A 19,735-nucleotide genomic window follows, 5' to 3' on the forward strand; every position below is an offset into this window, starting at 1 on the left:
AATTCCCTCAAAAGTATAGCCTACTTCAGACATGCCATATTTTCTTAAGTATAGATGAATTGGAGGGTGTTTGTTCACACAGCATGTTAAACTTACTTAGCTAAAAAATGGAATTAGTCAACTTATCTATGTAACATAGACCGAATTACTTGTGTTCCTTGATCTCCTTTGTGGCCCTTCTGGCCTTTGATGGTGCTGTCTCGTCCTGGGTTACCCTAGGAGATGATTTCAGAAATGTTTTAGAATCCAGAAACATCAGCGTGAGGAAGTTCATTCATTGGTTTGGACGCAGAGCTTTGCTATAGAGTCCAGGCTGGTCTCGAACTCAAGGTGATCTTCTTGCCTCGGCTTCTGAGTTCTAGGATTGCAGGTGTGTGCCCCCCCCCCACTCTGCGTTTTCTCTTTCTTCCTCGTGTGGTGCATGGGATTAAACCTGGGGCTATCGATGACAGAGAGTTTTGAGATGGAGGTCTCACAGAGTTTCTCAGGGTACCTGAGACCCTCCTATTCCAGCAACCTGAATAATCAGAATTACAGGCCTGTACCACCTCCTTTTTTTGTAATTGTATAATATTTAAGTGTTAGGCTTCAGAAGTTCTCAACCTGTGAGTCTCGACCCCTTTGGCAAACTCTCTAAAAATATTTACATTGCGATTCATAACAGTAGCAAAATTACAGTTATAAAGTAGCAATGAAAATTTTGTGTTTGGAGGGTCACCACCACATGCAGAAGTGTATTAAAGGGCCACAGCATTTGGACCCTTTGGTTGAGAACTACTGGGCTAATGAAAGCTAAGAGATGAAGTGTAAGAAAAATCTCCAATTTGAAACTCTTAAAAGTAACCTTTGCCCCAGTTTGAAGGTGATTCACACTGGTATTCTAACAGTGCCTGCTGGGCAGTGACTTCCTCTAGTGTGGTTTCCGTGAGGCACTGGCCATCCCCCCAGACATGAATGAAAGCCTCCTGTAATTGAGTCTGAGAGAGAGAATCTCACAGGGATGCAGCTCAGTGGTGAGTGTTTGCCTAGCAGGCGCAGGGACCTGGGTTTGAGTCCCAATGTTGTTAAACCAACAAACAAGCATGAAATAAAGAAATCAAGCTCTGGGACACAAGATTAGAAATCTGATGAACGAAGTGGAAATTTTCTCCATGTACACAGTGAGAACTCACATGATGGAGCTTTAGATCCCCTTTCTGGGCCTTTCAAATAATCAGTCCATATCAGATTTGGACAGATTTCCCCCAAATAAGAAAGCCCTGGGTAACAAACGCCTACTGTCCCAGCTCCCTAGGCCAACACTTGCCTCTACTTCAGTGGGAGTCACTAAGGAGAAGGAGAGCAGAATTGTGCTGGGATGAAATTCAGAGTTCATTAGGGTCCATAACTTACGGGATCCCCTGGGAAGCCCTTCTCTCCATCTTCTCCAGGGGCACCTCTGGAACCTGGGCTGCCCTGAAAATAGGTAGACAGACAGACAGATAGACAAGTAAATAAATAAAATGAGCCTCCATGTTATCCTGTAGGTGGCTTTTATAATGACTTTAATGCCAAGCAGTGGGTAGCCAATCAGATAAAGTATTTCATGTTTCCCTGCCCTGCTCAGGTTCCCTTAGACTCCCCAAGTTCGAGGTTAAGCCACGGTCAGGCTAAGAAACAGGAAACCTTCCCATGGTCTAGCATAGAGCTGTCCAATGGGACTTTCAGCAGTTGGGGAAAGCTCCGTGGCAGTGGAGGAAAGCTCCGTGGCAGTGGAGGAAAGCTCCGTGGCAGTGGAGGAAAGCTCCGTGGCAGTGGGGAAAGCTCCGTGGCCTTGGGGAAAGCTCCGTGGCCTTGGGGAAAGCTCCGTGGCCTTGGGGAAAGCTCCGTGGCAGTGGAGGAAAGCTCCGTGGCAGTGGGGAAAGCTCCGTGGCAGTGGGGAAAGCTCCGTGGCAGTGGGGAAAGCTCCGTGGCAGTGGGGAAAGCTCCGTGGCAGTGGGGAAAGCTCCGTGGCAGTGGAGGAAAGCTCTATGGCCTTGGGGAAAGCTTCGTGGCAGTGGGGAAAGCCCCATGGTGGCCACTAACCATCTTTGGCTATGCAACACTTGGAACGTGTTTAGTGAAACGGAAGGGTGGAATTTTTCACTTCAGTGAATTTAAGCAATCACACATGGACACTGGCTGTCCTAATTGGACGCTCCAGACAGTTTAGCACTTCTGACCTCCCCAGGGGGTTTCAGCTGTCACTTCAAACAACTTTCCAGTGAAAATTTCCCTGGCTACAGTCCCTGGAGGCAGTTTGACTGATTCCCCTATTTCCTGTTTTCCTGCATTGGAAGGACATACTTTCATAAGCCAGGGTTACAGTGGGACAAGAGAGCTTTCTAGGGAGCGACACAAGAAAGGCCTCACTCTGCATAACCTGAGGGTGACTTCTTGTACCCACATGCCCACCCCAGGCTGGCCCCTGCATACCCTTAATATGTCCTGTGTCTGCTCTTTGTGACTGCTTTACTTGAAGGCTTCATCCCATCTCACTTCGATTACTATGGACCCACCCCTCACCCTTCCTTATATCCATGTCAACTCCAACAGTCCCTGCACCACTTCCAATAATATTTCTAAAACATGAATTTGGTTGTCTTCCCCTTAAACCCTTCCCAAGCCACACGCACACATGCATGTGCGCGCGCACGCGCACACACACACACACACACACACACACACACACACACACGGCCTAATGGCTCACTGTAGCTCTCCTCGCCTTTTATTAAAATCCATCTTCCTCCACCTGAGCTCTGCTCCTTCCAGGAAGAGCAACTGCCAGCGGATCCCTGTTTCAGGTGCTTGCTTACCCTCTGTCTAGAATGTTCTTCTTCCACATCTGCACCTTGCTAACTGCAATTCATTTCTGGTTTCAAGAAGACTCCCTGGACACCCCCACCTCTAAGCTGACTGGGAGTCAGAAGGACCCCAAGTGGCCCCAGATATTTCTGGGTACCATGGTATCCTTGAAGACAAGGATTACAGTGGTCCACTCCAATCTCTGACTCCTTGACAAATAATTCAGTGTCTGGTATGTTACAGATGTTCGAAAATATTTGATAAATAAATAAGTAGATCTGTTGGGATGAATTTATAATAAGCAAAATATTTCATTATGATTTATAACTCCAAGGCCCCCAAATCAACTTTTTCATTCTTTTTGTTTTTGATGTCAGGAAAGAGAACAAAGGTTAATAATGGCCAAACATACTCATTTACAGACTTCTGGAAAATGTAACCACAGAAAGACCTCACACAGTGAGTTTTTCTAGCTGGAAATTCTTGAATATTCCATAGTAGTTATGGTGGTTTGAATGAGAAACTCAGTGCCTCAGAGGCTCACATATGCGAGCTCTTGCCCCTATTCCTGTTGGTGGGGCTGTTAGGGGAGGTTATGGAACCTTTAGGAAGTGGAGCCTTGCTGGAGGACGCTTCATTGGAGCCTGGCCTTGAGAGTTTATAGTCTCGCCCTATTTCCTATTCACTCTCTCATTCCTATACTCGGATAAAATTTGATCAGCCAGTTTCCTGCTCCGGCTGCCAGGCCACGTCTTCCCCAACACAAGGACTCTGTCCCTTTGGAACCATAAGCTAAAACAAAGCCTTTCTTAAGTTGCTTTTGGTCAAGGAATTTTGTCACAGCAACAGAGAAGGAGCTAATATAGTAGTCCGTGTGTCCCAAACCAAAGAGTGGTGTCTGTTTGTTGGCCATAGGCTTTCCTTGCATGATTGGGATGGTTAGTTTTATCAATTTGAGTTTAAGAACCACTCAGGACACTAATGAGACACACCTTTGGGTATGGCTGTGAGGGTTGCCCCAATCCCAAAGCTGCACCATCCCATGGGATGAGGTCCTTGACTGAATCAAAAGGAGGCAGGAAGGAAGGGCTGAGTGCTGGCCATCCCCTTTCTCTGTTTCCTGGCCAGTACCATGGACCAAGACTCCCCAGCCACCATGCATTCCTCATCAAAACAGACTGCATTCCCCTGAACTGTAAGTGGAAATAAATTCTCTCTCTCCCTTAAGTTGCTTTCTGGGTATCCGGGAGGCATCAGGCATTTGACCAGAAGAAAGGTAATGAAACTGTGGTGACGTCAGCTGTCAATCTTATCCCTAACTGCAAGCACAGCAAACAGGGCTGGATCTGTCACCGGGGACTACTTGATTACCAGAAAGAGTTACCTGAGAGCCAAGGTCACCTTTTTCTCCCTTCATCCCACGAAGTCCATAAAATCCCTATTCAAACATAGAACAGAACCTCATTTAGAAAAATCAACCTCATAATGGCTTCACGATAACTCAAAAAGAGGAGACAGATGGCTTACGTCTTCTCCATCCAGTCCATCAAGCCCATGTTCTCCGTGTTCTCCCTGAGGGACAAGAGACAGCAGTCAGGTACGGCTGGTAACTGAAGCAATCAGGGAGCCTCTGACCTACTTGTTCGGAGATCAAACTTGACTGGGAAGCAAATACAGTACCTGAGCTCCAGCAAATCCTTTCACTCCCTGTAAAAGATTAAACGTCCATCACTGTGGGGTCAAGGGCAGAATGGGGATTCTAATTCTGCAGCAGGGAGGGGCCTCCCATGAAAGCATGGTCTCACTTTATCTCTGAATTGCTTCTGGCTACACACCCATATAAAGGTCATGGGTAGAACTATGTTCAAGGCTCTTCTGTAGACAGAGGAACTAGTATGTGTAATGGGGAAAAGAGGTGATGAGACAGAGGACACGGGAAGGTGTCACAGGGGCAGGAAGGTGTCACAGGGGAGTGAGCACAATGAGCTAGGAGAAGCTTACCTTCTGACCTCGAGTCCCCGGACACCCGATGATCCCTCTATCTCCTTGAGGTCCAATTTCTCCTCGTCTTCCCTGAAATGAATCCAGACATGTCTCCACAGTGATACTTTTGCAGGAAGCTGTCAGCAGTTTGCTTTTGGAGCCCTGAGTTATAGCTTGTGGTACCCCAATTTTAGGCAAAGCAATTCCTCCTTTGCAGCCCCTGGACTCCCTCTCCCCCACCCCCACCTCCCAACCTCCCCCACCCCCCCCCCACCCCCCCCCGTGTTCACACACTTTCTCTGTCAGCCTTCAGCAATCTCGAGACTCCCTCCCCCGCCAGAGTCCCCCTCCCCTTTACACACCCCCTATGCTCACACAGTTTCCCTGTTAGCCTTAGGGTCCCCTCACAAGTCACAAATGGGTTGAATGTGTGCTCCCCCATCAGAGAGTGAGGTCACTTTGCCTCCTAGCTACAGTACTAATTGCTCAGTGATCCCACGATATCATGCCCAGGGCCCTGATGCCACCCTGGGGAAGTCAGCCCTGCTGACACAGAAAAGCCATTCAGTGCCCAGGGCTAGAGCTGAGCAGAAACAGGTGGGAAGACGCATTACTGCCAGAACAGAGCACAAAGGCAGAAGAGCTTGTCCTCGGGCTGGGGAGAGATCAGTTGGGTATGTGCTTTCTGAGTGAGAGTAGAATCTGAGTTTGATCCCAGAATCCACATTTTAAAAATCCAAGAATGGTCATATGTGTTTAATTCCAGCTCTGGGGTGGGGTTTGGGGGACAGGTGGAACCCTGCTGCTCTTGAGGGCTGGTCTGCCTTATCCAAGTCAGCGAACTCTAGGTCAATGAGAGACCCTGTCTTAAAAAAAAAAAAAAAAAAGTGGATCGCTCCTGAGAAACAACAGCTGAGGTTGACCTCTGGCTTCCATATGTACACACACACACACACACACACACACACACATGCACACACACACACACACACACACACACGCACACACACACACACAACACACACACACACATACACACACACACACACACACACACACACACACACACACACACACACACTAAAAGCTTTTCTTCACAATAAAGGTCTGTCCAAAGTCAGACCGTCCACAGAGGAAAAGCATTCCAGGTCAACATGTCTTGTCAAACCTGACTCTCCCAAGAAATATTTAGAAACAGCCAACAGCCAGAGTTAAATGCATGAGGAGAAAATCATCATGCCCTTCTTGAGTGTGGGGCCCTACTGTTTCTGGGACCATTGTGTGAGGAATTATGTAGATTAAGTCATCTTCTAGGTATGCCTGTAAGGACAGTCTTGATTAGGGTAATTGAAGAAAATAAATAAATAAATGTGGGTTGTACCATTACATGGGCTTGGGTCCTGGACTACATAAAAAGGAAAAAGCGATCATCTAAAGGGGAAAAAGCTATCTGGAGGGAGGCTATCTGGAGAGGGGGCTATCTGGAGAGGGGCTATCTGGAGAGGGGGCTGTCTGGAGAGGGGGCTGTCTGGAGAGAAGGGTTATCTGGAGAGGGGGGATATCTGGAGGGAGGCTATCTGGAGAGGGGCTATCTGGAGAGGGGCTATCTGGAGAGGGGCTATCTGGAGGGAGGCTGTCTGGAGAGGGGCTATCTGGAGAAGAGGCATTTGGAGAGGAAGGGCCTGAGCTGGGCACTCAGCCCTCTCTACTTGCTGACCCTGGACACAATGCAACCAGATGTCTCGGGCCCCGCCCCGCAGTTTACACACCGTGACAAACCACTCCAGACTACTCCCTTGTATCATCAGCCAACACAAACCTTCCTCTCTTAAGATGCTTTTGCCGGGTGTCTTTTCAAAAGAACAAGAAAAACTGCTACCGCAGCTTCCCTGTGAGGGAGGGGACTTGCAAGCCTCCTTTCCCTGTCTCTGAAGATCGGCCCTACAGGCCTAAGGGGCTACCCACGCTCACTGGTGCCTAAGAGAAGCTTAGACCTCACAATTTCCCATGGCCTGAGCTTTCAGCCAGCTACAGGCCCTCAGCAAGGCAGAGGGGTGACTCACCCCACACAAGAGCATGCTTACACAGGCCTGGTAGTGTTTGGACCCCAGTAAGGGTACAAAGTGAGCCACTTAGTACACTCCCTTAGTGGTCCTTTTAAATAAGCAAGTCAGCCTTGGGTCCTAGAAGAATTATCAAGAAGTTAAAATATCCTGGTCAAGGTCTCACTCATAGGTCACTCCTTGGAAGTCTCATTCCAGAGTTGAAGCCTTTAAGCATTATAAACATTAAGAACTGAACACTCCCCACACCTACAGAAGCTGCCCAAGGGGCTCCAGTCCCTCCAACTTCTACTATAAGGGTGATGGGCCAAGCGAGGGTGCTGGTTCCAGAGTCAAATATTGAGGCTTCCAAACCTCTGGGCAGCATTTAATCATGAAGTTATGCTCTGGGGTAGTCTTGCCCACTCCCTCTCATGAAAGAACCATGCTCCAGCTCTGGCCTAGAGCCATGAATGGAGCACTGTGCCTAAAAGGAGCTCCCTAGCTGCTACAACCTGCTTAGAGACACTGAGAATTCCAGACCCCCAACACTGATTTAAAAACCAAACAACAACACCGCAGCAGTCCCTGGCACAGGAGCCGCTGATGTCCACAGCTTGGAGTTAGTGAAGGAAAAAGAAAAGCAGCCCTCTCCTCCACAGCACTATTTTTAAAAGAGAGTAACACACACAAGCGTCCTCTACCCCATGAGTGTTTTCACGACGAAGAAAATCAGCAAGTGCATGTATGAGGGAGGAAGTCCTAACTTACAGGGTCTCCATCCTCTCCTCTGTATCCTCTGCCGCCTTTCAGGCCTGAAGAACCCTAGGAGGCAAAGAGAGAGGCACATTTAACCATCCCCCATCAGTTCAACTCATAAAGTCATTAGGCATTCCTACCCAGGCCCTGCCTTTGACTGTTGGGTGGACCTTGTACCAATAAAGCCATGAGATGGGGAGAATCCAACTCCTGCAGCTGACTTTTTCCTTGGACTCATCTCTGAAGCCCCTTTGCACAAGGACATCCTCCTAGTGACGCAGGAGACTGATCCTAGGAACCCTCTCGTGGATGAGGGGACACTCCCATATCTGAAGGGTTTACAGGAAGCTGTAACTACCACTTTTTTTTTTTTTTTTTTTTTTTTTTTTTTTGATTTTTCAAGACAGGGTTTCTCTGTGTAGCTTTGTGCCTTTCCTGGGACTCACTTGGTAGCCCAGGCTGGCCTCGAACTCACAGAGATCCGCCTGGCTCTGCCTCCCGAGTGCTGGGATTAAAGGCGTGCCACTTTTTAATATGTATTTTTACTATCTTAACTATATGTATGTGCTGGCTGGATTTATGTCAAGTTGACACAAGCTAGAATCTTCGGAGAGGAGAGAGTCTCAATTGAGAAAATGCCTCCTTAAGACTGGGCAAGCCTAGAGGGCATTTTCTTAACTAACAATTAATAAGGAAGGGAACAGATGGCCCACTGGGCTGGTGCCACCCTGGGCTGGTGGTCCTGGGTTTTATAAGAAAGCAGGCTGAGCAAGCCATGAGAAGCAAGCCAGTAAGTAGCATTCTTCCACAGCGTCTGCATCAGCTCCTGACTCCAGGTTCCTGCCCTGTTTGAGTTCCTGTCCTGACTTCCTTCAGTGATGAATAGTGATTTGGAAGCATAAGCCAAACAAGCCCTTTCCTGGCCAAATTGCTTTTCATCATGATGTTTCATCACAGCAATAGTAACTGTAAGACTCTGTGTCTGTGTGTGTGTGTGTCTGTGTGTGTCTGTGTGTGTGTGTGTACATGAGTGCAGGTACATGTGAAGTCCAGAGGAGGACGCATGATCCCTTGGAGCTGGAGTTACAGACTGTTGTTAGCATCTTGATATGGGTGCTGGGATTTGAACTCAGGTACTCTGGCAAACCTTGAGCCATCTCTCTAGCTCCATCATTGACAAATCAAAAACACTTACAAAGGGCCTATTCGACTTCTTCTGCTTTTCCAAGAGCAATGTTTAAACAAAGTCACTTTTCTCTGAGCCATAGTTTAGCTGCTTCTGCCTCGTGACTTAACTTGTAACTAAGATCTCACTGAGGGTTGCTTTCCCCACCATCTAACACAGATCCTTGCTGGGCCCCTGGAGCACAATGCTATCGACATGCAAGGAGAGAGTTCAATAAATGGAATATCACAATTCAGCAAAAACATTCTGTAAGTTATCCTTCAACAGTGAGAGACAAAGCAGAAACCATCAGCAAGTATTATAATCAATCTGTTGGCAACTGAAGAGGAGATTCAGTGGGTGAACATATTTGCTGCCCAACCTGATGCCCTCTGTTCGATCCCAGAACTCACAGAGTGGAAGGAGAAAGCTGACTCCTGCAAGCTGTCCTCTGACCTCCACAGGTGCACCGTGACACAGTCATGCTCACCCCCAAATAATTAACTTAAGCCCTTTTGAAATACTCAGGGAAGATAATACAGTGTAAAATTGTTAAGATGAAAATAAATACATTTATCACAAAAAAGTCCTTTTACCATGATACCTAAAGTCCATCTGCAAATGCATATAAAATTAATACAATATAAATGCACAGTTTAAATGTTACTAAGTGAGCTTTGTGCAATAATTATATGACATTTGTGCAGTTATCACCTAGGGCAAAGAACCAGAACATTGCCAGTCCCAGAGACTGGGCCACCCCATCACATTCACCCAGAATCCACTACCCAGCCCTCCTCAGGAGTGCACTGTTAACACTTAGGATAATACTTCCTGGACTTTAAAGATACCTCACTGCTTGCATTCACAGACAGTACAGCTTTGTTTTAATCAATGGAATCCTACCTATATAGTCTCCTGCTTTGTCTTGTCTGCTTTCTCTGGTCATTACTATGTGGGTAAAAATTCATTCATGTTTTTTAATGAATGTAGTTCATTTGTTTGCATTGATGCAGTCTGTCATTGAAAATGCCATGATGTATTTCTCATTCTATTGTTGTATAATTGATCTTCTGTAATTTGTTCTTTTATTTTGCAGCTCGATCTCATTTATTGTTGAAAAACAACAACTCTCTCCATTATTTTAACACCTTTCAGACCATCTAAAGCGGATTTAGAAAGTGTAAATTGAAAACCCAAAAGCAACCTCACTAGGGATACAGAAGAGAAGGGGAGCTGTTCTCGGTGACAGTGTCAGAAGTGAGCCCTTCTGAACCTGCTCCTATGCTGTGGAAGTTACACAAGATGCCCAAGGCAATTACATTATATGGAGCAAAGGTTGGAAATTCAACTATTCAATTTCAGCCTCACTCATGGCAAAGCAAGGCATGTAAGAGAAAACAGGATCACAATCAAATGGCACCTTTGAGGCTTGGAGTCCCCGGGTTCCATGAGGTCCTGGAATCCCCGGACATTTACAAAATGTGCAGCAACAAGCCCTCTCTGCGATGTTTCCCTAGAGAGACAGAGGGAAAAAATAGCAAGGGGAGGTGAGTGACAACCATCAGGGATTTTTTTACATAAGAACCCTATTCAGACACATCATAAACCATCTGCAAGCCCAGGCTCTGCCTTTGGTGGGGAGGCAAGCAATAAGAGAGCTTTATGACTTGAACTGCAGAGAGGGCACCAGACCAACAAATTGTGTGGGCAGTCTCCCCTCTCAAAAGGAAACAACCTCAATTAATAGAAAGGGCACCAAGCGCATACATGGCCACAAGCCAAGCTGACTTGAGACATATTGATTCATAGGTGACAATCTCTCGGAATGTCTATTGTATAAATTTTTCGGAGCTTTTTAATAACATTAGGGGCTGGTTGATCTTTTGATTCCATTTACATTCATTCAGCAATATGACAATAAATGGAAGGACAGAAAAAAATATGTTTTGAATGCAAATCGAAACCTTAGTGCTGCAGGAAGCTCAGGTGTCAAAGGAAGGCAGATCACTCCGAATTGAAGCCAGCCTGATCTACATAGAACATTCCAGGTCAGTCAGCAATGCACACAGTGAGATTCTGTCTCAGATAGATAGATAGATAGATAGATAGATAGATAGATAGATAGATAGACAAATAGATGATGGGTGGATGGATAGATAGATAGATAGATAGATAGATAGATAGATAGATAGACGGATGGATGGATAAAAGTCTTTAATGTTATATTACCTCATACATAGTAGGATGGCTACTACCCAAGAAAGGAAGGAGTGAGGGAATGGGGGAAGGGAACAGGAAGGAAAAGGGGAAGAATGAAGGAAAGAAGGGAGGTGTGGTAGTTTGTATTTGGCCCCCATAAGCTCATAAGGAGTGACACTATTAGGAGATATGGCTTTGTTGGAATGGATGTGGCCTTGTTAGAGGAAGTGTGTCACTGTGGCAGTGGGCTTCAGGTTTCTTTATGCTCAGGGTACCGCCCAGTGAGTCAGTCGACTCTGTTGCCTGTCTATGAAGATAGAAGGACTCAGTTCAGCTATGGTCCCCATCATGCTCCACTCATGCTGACAATGGACCGAACCTCTGAAATGGTAAGTGAGACCCCTCAATTAAATGTTCTCCTTATAAGAGTTGCCATGGTCACGGTGTCTCTTCACAGCAATTAAAAACCCTGACTAACATAGAAGGAAACTAAAAACATCAAGTGTCCAGGAAGATGTGGAGAAAACAGAACTTGAATGGCATGGAAAACAGTAGACGTGTTCCTCAAAGCACCAAAAGCAGAATTATCATATTCCATAATCCCATCTGTGGGTGCATACATGAAAGAACTGGATATAGGATCTTGAAGAGATGTTTGCTCATGTGTGTTTATCGCAGTGTTATTCATGATAAGTATTACATGTTAAGCACAGTATTATTCATGCTAAGAGGTAGAAATGACCTTAAATGTCAGTTCAGCAATGACTGGATAAAGGTAGTACAGCAAAGAAGGGAATACTGTCACATGCTACCATGTGGATGAGCCTTGAGGACATTACACTAAGCCAGTCACAAACAGACACTGCATGATGCCAATGTAATGAATCTTAAGTATAAAAACTTTTAGGTAGAGGAAGTTGAATTAGAGGTGTCAGGCTCTTCAAGGGTAGCAACACAGAGGTCATATTGCCAGCTGAAGGTTTACAGAGTTTCAGTCTCATAAAATGAAAAATTTGTAGAGGTCTACTGGACAGCAATGTGCACATTAGCCAGTGTGGTGGTCAACCTTGACTGTCAATTTGATAAGATTTATCATCACCATGGAAACAAACCTCTGGCATGTCTGAGGGATTTTCTAGATTAGGTTAATTGAGGTGGGACGCTGTGGAATAATCTTTCTGTACACTGTGTAAATTATGCTGTGATTGGTTTAATAAAGAAGCTGACTGGCCAATAGCTGGACAAGATAAGGTTAGGTGGGGAAACCAGACTAAGGACACTGGGAAGAAGGGCAGAGTTAGAGGAGTGGCCAGGAAGTGCAAGATGAAAGAGAGGTAATGCCACATGACAGGATGTAGATTAATATAAATGGGTTAATATAAGTTGTAAGAGTTAGTTAGTAATAAGCCTGAGCTATCTGCCGATTATTTGTAATTAATATTGAGTCTCCATGTTGGTCTCCAGTTCCCAGCATTTGGGAACTGCTGGATGGGAAAGAAAACTCTGCCTACAGTGGGAAGACCCACACTGAATGTAGGTAGCTGCACACCATTCCACAGGCTGGATAAAAAGGAGGAACTGAATTAGAGCAGCATCCACCCTCTGCTTCCTGGCTACAGATGTGGTATGACCAGCTGCCTCAAGCTCCTGCTGCCTGATTTCTCCACCACGATGGGCTGTATCCTCCAACTGCAAGCCCAAGCAAACCCTTCGGGCCTTAAGGTACTTTTGTTAGACAAGTAACTAATACAACCATATACTACATATTTCAAATTGTTGCAATGATAAATATTAAATTTTAACCATAATAACAAAACTCAAATTTTTTTTTTTTAAAAAAAAAACAATTTAGTTTTACTAATAACCAAAGACATGTCAGTTACAATGCTGTACAACACTGGGGAAACTATGATTGATGTTATGGTCTTCTGCATGTTTTAACATCCTAAATGCCATGTCTTTAACTTAATGACACAAACAGCAGCAGTCTTTGGAAACACCAGCATTCCAATTTGGTTCTTGTGGCACTTGAGATAATTGACAACTCACCAGATACTGTGAAAGCTTCTTGCCCAGGTCTGTCATTCCAATGGTCAGGTGAGTCCTGTAGTCAAATCCTTTTCCAAATTCAAAGCTGGAAAACTCATCCTGAGCTAATGCATTAAGGGACACCACCAACAGAGCATCAAGTCCTATTTAATAAAAATAGCACAGGTGAAACCAAAGGGTTCATCCAACAAAAGAAATTCCACTCTGCAAATGTCATTCAAAGAACCAGAAAACAGAAAAGGTAAACATCAGAGGAAGCAGGATTCTCAACATACAAACACACAACAACAGACTCACCTGCATTTCTGAAAACACATTAGACCCTGGTCTCTGGCTTTAGCATGAAATTCCCCCAAGGAAAAACATCTCAGAGAAACTATTGACAAATCAGCTGAAAACGTTGTGGAATATTAGTTTAAGATGTGTTATGTTCATTTATGCTGTGGAATATGTGTTTAATGATGCGAAGTTGTGTTGTATTCTTTTATGTTGCATTTATTTAACTCTGTAAAGCTGTGTTACTTTTCCTGGTTAAAGGCCTGATTGGTCTAATAAAGAACTGAACAGTCAATAGCGAGGCAGGAGAGAGGAGTAGGTGGGGCTGGTGGGCAGAGAATAAATAGGAGGAGTAATCTGAAGTGAGAGCAAGGAGCAAGAAAAGAAGACGGAGAGGAAGATGCCAGGGGCCAGCCACACAGCCAGCCACAGAGTAAGAAGGAAAGAAAGATACATAGAATAAAGAAAAGTAAAAAGCCCAGAGGCCAAATGTAGTTAAAGAGAAACAGGATAATTTAAGTTAAGAAAAGCTGGGTAGAAACAAGCCAAGTTAAGACCAGGCATTCATAAGTAAGAATAAGTCTCCCTGTAGAGTAAAGAATCCAGCTATAGGAAACACTGCCGGGCGGTGGTGGCACACGCCTTTAATCCCAGCACTCGGGAGGCAGAGCCAGGCAGATCTCTGTGAGTTCGAGGCCAGCCTGGTCTACAAAGTGAGTTCCAGGAAAGGCGCAAAGCTACACAAAGAAACCCTGTCTCAAAAAAAAAAAAAAAAAAAAGGAAACACCAACAGAAAGTAGTGCTCAACAGCTCACACCCATTCTGATGCAACTCTTGGGCATTCAAATGTGATTTCTAAGAAATGCATTGTTTATCTTTGGAGTGGGATTTTGAATTTTCTAGAATACATATTTTTTTTTGTTTGTTTTTTGAGACAGGGTTTCTCTGTGTAGTTTTGGTGCCTGTCCTGGATCTCACTCTATAGACCAGGCTAGCCTCAAACTCACAGAGATCTGCCTGGCTCTGCCTCCCGAGTGCTGGGATTAAAGGTGTGCGCCACCACCACCCGGCTTTGGAATACATATTAACAACAGTTATCCTGCAGGAACCCAGAGTCTGGGTGAGTCCTATCTCAGATGAATGTATTATTTCATTCACTCATCCACTAATTCATTAATTCATCCACTAGCTGGTTGACTCGTCCATCTTTTCACTAAGCAAGCGTTTATTTCTTAGGAGCTTGTTGTGTACCAATTGTTGTACCAGGATGACAAGATGCGTGGGTCAGGCACATTCCTTCCTGTGTTCATGGTCTGATAGACAAGATGGACAGAGTCTCATGGGAGAGACCATTGGGCAGCAATGAAAGCCTTGCTTGAGGTAATGCTCCTGACAGCCTCAAGGGACTGTGGGGAGGACAGTCTCGGGGGAATATGGAAGATTCTTAGAGAAACTAGTGGCTAAGCTGACTCTGAAGAGGAACAGAAGTTGGTTAAAGGAAAGAACCAGGGATGGAAGAACAGAGGACTGAGAATGGGGAGAGGTGTGCAGAGGTCTAATGAAGACCAGAAGGAACAAGAGTGTCAACACCTTGAAGAAGGAAGTTCTGTGTGTCGGAACACCAAGCATGAGGAGTGAGCTCAGGCTGGAGCCAGGGCAGAGGCAGGATTTTGCAGTCTTGGCTGTCATAGCATGGAAGTTGATACACAACCCAAGGACCATGAGAAGGAGCTGAAGGAATCAAAGCAAGGAAGATGGTACCATCCAGCAATGAAGAAGGAAACTTTGTGACTCCACGAAGGTCGTCTGTGAAAATCGAATCTCAAAAGCCAGTCTGGGGCTCCTTCACGGCAGTTTTAGAAGATGTGTCCTATTTGACAGTTAATGGACTTTTTTCGTTCTGAAGATTCCTCATGTCTTCTCCATCTCACCTCAGGCTCAGTCCAAAACTAGCAGATACAGATGTAGGATGAGGAGTGCCTAGGCTAACCCACACTGCTACCTTTCACATGGACAGCCAGAAACAGTGAAAGACGTCTTCAGTTAGACACCCTGGAAGTGGAATCAGAGAGGGGGAAGTGTGTGTGTGTGTGTGTGTGTGTGTGTGTGTGTGTGTGTGTGTGTGTGTGTTACTGAGAAAGAAAACCAGCTAAGAGAAAGGGAAGCTGTGAGCAGGGTTTTATCTCAGCAAAGGCTTAGCTTGAGCTGAGCCAGGAGAGACTCTGAAGTGGTAATTGTGCCAGCGTTGACCTACCTGGGGCAGAGCACTGGACTTGTGCGTGCCTATATCATTGAGAGCCACATTCACTGCGACGGGACTTGGCCTAACCCCACCTGCAATGGCTACTCTTCGTTGTCAGCTGACTAGATTAATAAACACCAGTATGTCCACAGAATGGTTCTAGTTGGAGAGAAGACCTACCCTGAATACAAGCCATTCTAACCCATGGATTGGAGTCCAGAGAAAAAATAGAAAGCCAGTTGATCTCCAGAATCCTTTCTTTGCTTCCTATTCTGCTGAGATATGAGCAAGCATCTGCCACCATGAAGCTGCCTCCACCATGCCTTCCCCATCATGATGAACTGTATACCCCCCAAACACGAGCCAAAATAAATTTCTCCTTCCTTAACTACTTCATATCAGCAAACTACCTTCAGTCCATGCCTCAGAGGTTAGCCAAGGGTGTATCTGTAGAAGGTCGCAGGTGTAAGTGCTTGGCTATAGCATCGAATCATTAAGGGAAGAAAAACGGGGACTAATCAAAGGACTTTGCACAAGTTACCAACAACATCTTCTGCAAATGGCTACACAGATCGCAAGACCTAGAACACATGTGGCAGAAACCTGTTCACATGCTCCGTCTCCACTGTTTGCATTTTCAACTCAATACCTGCTTCTCTGAGCCTGTCTGACTGCTGTTCCAGTGTGGTGATGCTCTCGCCCTGGAGACCATCTGAGAAGATAAGCATCACCTACAGAAAGAGAGAAGAAAAGAGGATGATGGCAAAACCAGAGATACACCTGGGAAAGGAGGAACCGATGCGGGGTGTGGAATGGGAAGTAGACTGCAGTGAGAATACCTGGCCCCTGGATGCAGATTTCTCTTCAAACACGTCCCACAGTGACTGCAAGAGCTGTGCGTTCAGATGAGTTGGCCCACGGACGGTGACTTGCAGCAAGCTGTCAAACACTGCTTTCTGGTAGATTTGGAACTTGGCGGGGAACTCTTGGTCATTGTTCACCTTAAAGGCCAGGCTCACCTGTGCCTCTGCACCTGCTCCACAGCTCACCCCTCTGATAGAGGTGATGTCCTCTAAGATGTTTGGGAGGTATGATTCTAAGCGGGGATGGCCCTGGAACAAAGGCTGGCCCTCATGGTGGGTGGAAATGTCAAACCCGATCACTACGTCCACAAAGCAATCTGGTGACAAAGAAACAAGAACAGGTTCATTAGCAAACAGACATGAGGATGGAAGAGAAAAGATTCTGTCATACTCCAGAGCTGGAGTCCAGGGGGCGTCTAGTACCCAGAGTATGTTCAAAAACGAAGGTACTGGCTACTCTACCAATAAAGAACACAGGTCCTACCTCTGTCCCCTTTCATATGCAACAAGTTCCAGTAGTTATTTGAGGTTCAAATCATGGTTTAGGCTCATTGCTAGAAACTTTATATGTGTGGGTGAATTTCCCTGCTTTTAATGACGACATATTCTGATTCATGCGATCATAGCATGCTAAACATTTGAACTATCCTGGAGATTATTCTAGTTCTAACAGTCATAAATGCAAAGTTTTGCAAAGGCCAGGTGAATAATGCACAGAAGTCAAATGGCCAGGGAGCGAAGACAGTTGCCCGGAGACCAGACTGAAGCCCGTGCCTGTTCACAGCCAGCAACAGCTGAGAGCAGCCAAGTAGTGAATGGGGCCCCACGGTGTTGACTCCATCTTCTGAAGTAAAGCCTGAATCTGTATTTTCAGTACAAAGTCTCCAGTTTCTAAGCACTGTCAACTAATTTAACAAGTTTCCCCAGCTAGACAGAACGAGCAAGTTGCATGCAGGATCCCCTCTGAGCCTTGCTGGCTCTTCTTTTGCAGGCTAAGGGACAGTGATTCATAAATGTCATGGCACTATTCCAGGGTTAAAAGTCTGGCTTTTTAATTCCAGACCCAGGGCCCTTCCTTCCTCTGTCACTTGCCTCCAAGCAAGCACCCAAACAGGACAGAAGAGATCTGGAGGCCTTGGAGAGACAGACACATGCAGCCTCCAGCATCACAAATCTGAAGATGGCAGTAGCAAAGAGTTAGTGCCCATGCCCAAATTCCACACAGCGAGGGATGCCTGCTGCCATGCCGCTTTCCCAGCTCCCAGCCCCAAATGCACAGCACCTGAGTCCCCTGTGGCTACTGCCAGCTGCAGCTGATTAGTGGTATCCCTGTCCGGTGGATCACTGTTTCCCAGTTTGCTGACCTCACACCCTGCCTGCCAAGCTGATTTCTCTACAATATCCAAGAGGCCTTTGTAGCCAATTATACTTATGGACTGAATAATCTGGAAAGACAACTGAAATTTTTACTATGTTACAATCATGCAGATGTTACTCTTCAAAACAAAATAGATCTGGATAGATGGCTCAGTAATTTAGAGAACTTGTTGCTCTTGCAGACTTTCCAGTACCCGCTTGCTGGCTCACAACCATTTGTAATTCTAGTTTCAGGGGATCTGACACCCTCTTCTGTCATCTTGTGGACACTGCACCCACATGGTGCACACACATAAATGCAGACGTGTTCCAGAGGAGCTGGTGCCCTTTTCTAGACTCTAAAGTTACTGCAGGCATGTCCACAGACATGCATGTAAGCAAAACACCCATATACAAATGTTTTTTTTAAAAATGAAAATAAAAATTTTAAAGAAAACATCCACTGTATAAATACACACAAATGTATGCACATACACACTCAGTCCTTTACTAGTTCAACAATGTTGAAAGAAAGTTTCAATAGTGAATGTTCATTTTCCTTACATCCTACTGAATTGTCCAAAGGACTTACAAATACAAGAGACTGAGCTCCAGTACTGAGAAGAGCATAAACTCAGATAGCAGTGAGGGAGCAGGGATGCCTATAGGACACAGTCCTACCCTGTCCTCTCATGCTCTATACCAACCCTGTCACTGAGAAAGGCTGACTGATCACAAGCTTCCAGGGAGAAGCAACAACCAATGTCTCATCTCACTATACATTCTCCTAAATGGGTTCCACAGGGGCTAGCTCATAAGACAGCTTCGGGAAATGGAGGCACAGGAAGCCACCATCAAATAACACCAAACATCAGAAGGACACTCACTAGCTTTCCCGCAGCTCTGGCAGATTTCACGGACCATTCTTTTCTTCACATCCACACTCTTCAGTCTATTAAAGTCTTGGAAAGCAATGATTTTTTCTGGATTGCCTGTGATGGGCAGAAGTTGTTCCTTATAAACATCTCCTATGCCCAAAGCCAGGACACAGATGCCAAGGTCTTTCAGGACTTTAACTGCATCTGCCACATCATAGCGAGGATAACCAGAGGTGATGACAACCAACATTTGAGGGACACCAGCATTCTTCCTCCCGCCAACGGAGGGATGAAACATGTGGCTCACATGCTTAAGAGCAAAGTCAATTCGTGGAAACCCCTTGCTCTTGGCCATGGTTTGGATGCGAGACTTCCACTGAGTCTTGTTCAGAGAGCTCTCCAACTCAATGATTTCCTGGTACCGGCTCCCGTATTGAGCCATCCCGATTTTCATTCTCTGAGACTGAATGTCAAAATTATCAATTAAATCTGACAAGAAAGTTGTCATGGTAACAAACTCTGAATCAGACACCATGTCAGAGCCATCACAAAGGAAAATCACATCTGCTTCCTGAAGGTTACAGGCTGGAACAAGAAGGGAAAAAAAAGAATAAATTATTTTCCTCGTGCATCATTTTAAACTGTTCCTTTACTGGGATACTTAAATTGCTTTGCTAAATACTTAAATTGTTTTCCATTAGCAGCAAATTGAGATAAATTAGCTGAAGAGAGACTCACTGATTGAACCTCAAAGAGAAGGAAAAAATAGCAGGAAAGAGTAGGATAATAGACATTTTTTCTAAGTGTAATTATATTTGCATGAGTTATTGAGAAAGATATTGCAGGCTATTCAGGAAGGAAGTAGGTAATTTGGATAGATTGAATATTCTCTTGAAGAGATATTTTACAAGCCTAGAAGTCTCGTCAATGTCTGCAGACCGGAACAGTCTAGGTAGCAATTGCACTGTGTATTGCTGAAACTCCTATTGTTAACTGGTGTTGCCAGATTACACATGTATTGAACAGTATCATTTCCAAAACACTTTGAGCATGCAATAACACAGTAAATAGCCCCAACCAGCTTATGACACATT

The 19,735-nt window shown here is 45.3% G+C and overlaps 1 protein-coding gene across 1 annotated transcript in view; it reads right to left on the reverse strand.

Annotated features, from left to right (window-relative positions):
- Col6a5 (collagen type VI alpha 5 chain) overlaps nucleotides 1-19,735 on the reverse strand; it is a 98,991-nt gene that overhangs the window by 59,562 nt on the left and 19,694 nt on the right. The window contains exons 7-18 of the mRNA XM_028869882.2: nucleotides 18,651-19,226; nucleotides 16,384-16,724; nucleotides 16,194-16,275; nucleotides 13,027-13,169; nucleotides 10,199-10,291; nucleotides 7,623-7,676; nucleotides 4,828-4,899; nucleotides 4,507-4,533; nucleotides 4,354-4,398; nucleotides 4,211-4,264; nucleotides 1,393-1,455; nucleotides 150-215 (exon numbers count right to left, since the gene is read on the reverse strand). Coding sequence (XP_028725715.1) covers nucleotides 150-215; nucleotides 1,393-1,455; nucleotides 4,211-4,264; nucleotides 4,354-4,398; nucleotides 4,507-4,533; nucleotides 4,828-4,899; nucleotides 7,623-7,676; nucleotides 10,199-10,291; nucleotides 13,027-13,169; nucleotides 16,194-16,275; nucleotides 16,384-16,724; nucleotides 18,651-19,226 — 1,616 coding nt within the window. The remainder of the gene's footprint in view (nucleotides 1-149; nucleotides 216-1,392; nucleotides 1,456-4,210; nucleotides 4,265-4,353; nucleotides 4,399-4,506; nucleotides 4,534-4,827; nucleotides 4,900-7,622; nucleotides 7,677-10,198; nucleotides 10,292-13,026; nucleotides 13,170-16,193; nucleotides 16,276-16,383; nucleotides 16,725-18,650; nucleotides 19,227-19,735) is intronic.

This window comes from Peromyscus leucopus, chromosome 7, assembly GCF_004664715.2.
Source record: "Peromyscus leucopus breed LL Stock chromosome 7, UCI_PerLeu_2.1, whole genome shotgun sequence".
Classification (NCBI taxonomy): Eukaryota; Metazoa; Chordata; class Mammalia; order Rodentia; family Cricetidae; genus Peromyscus; species Peromyscus leucopus.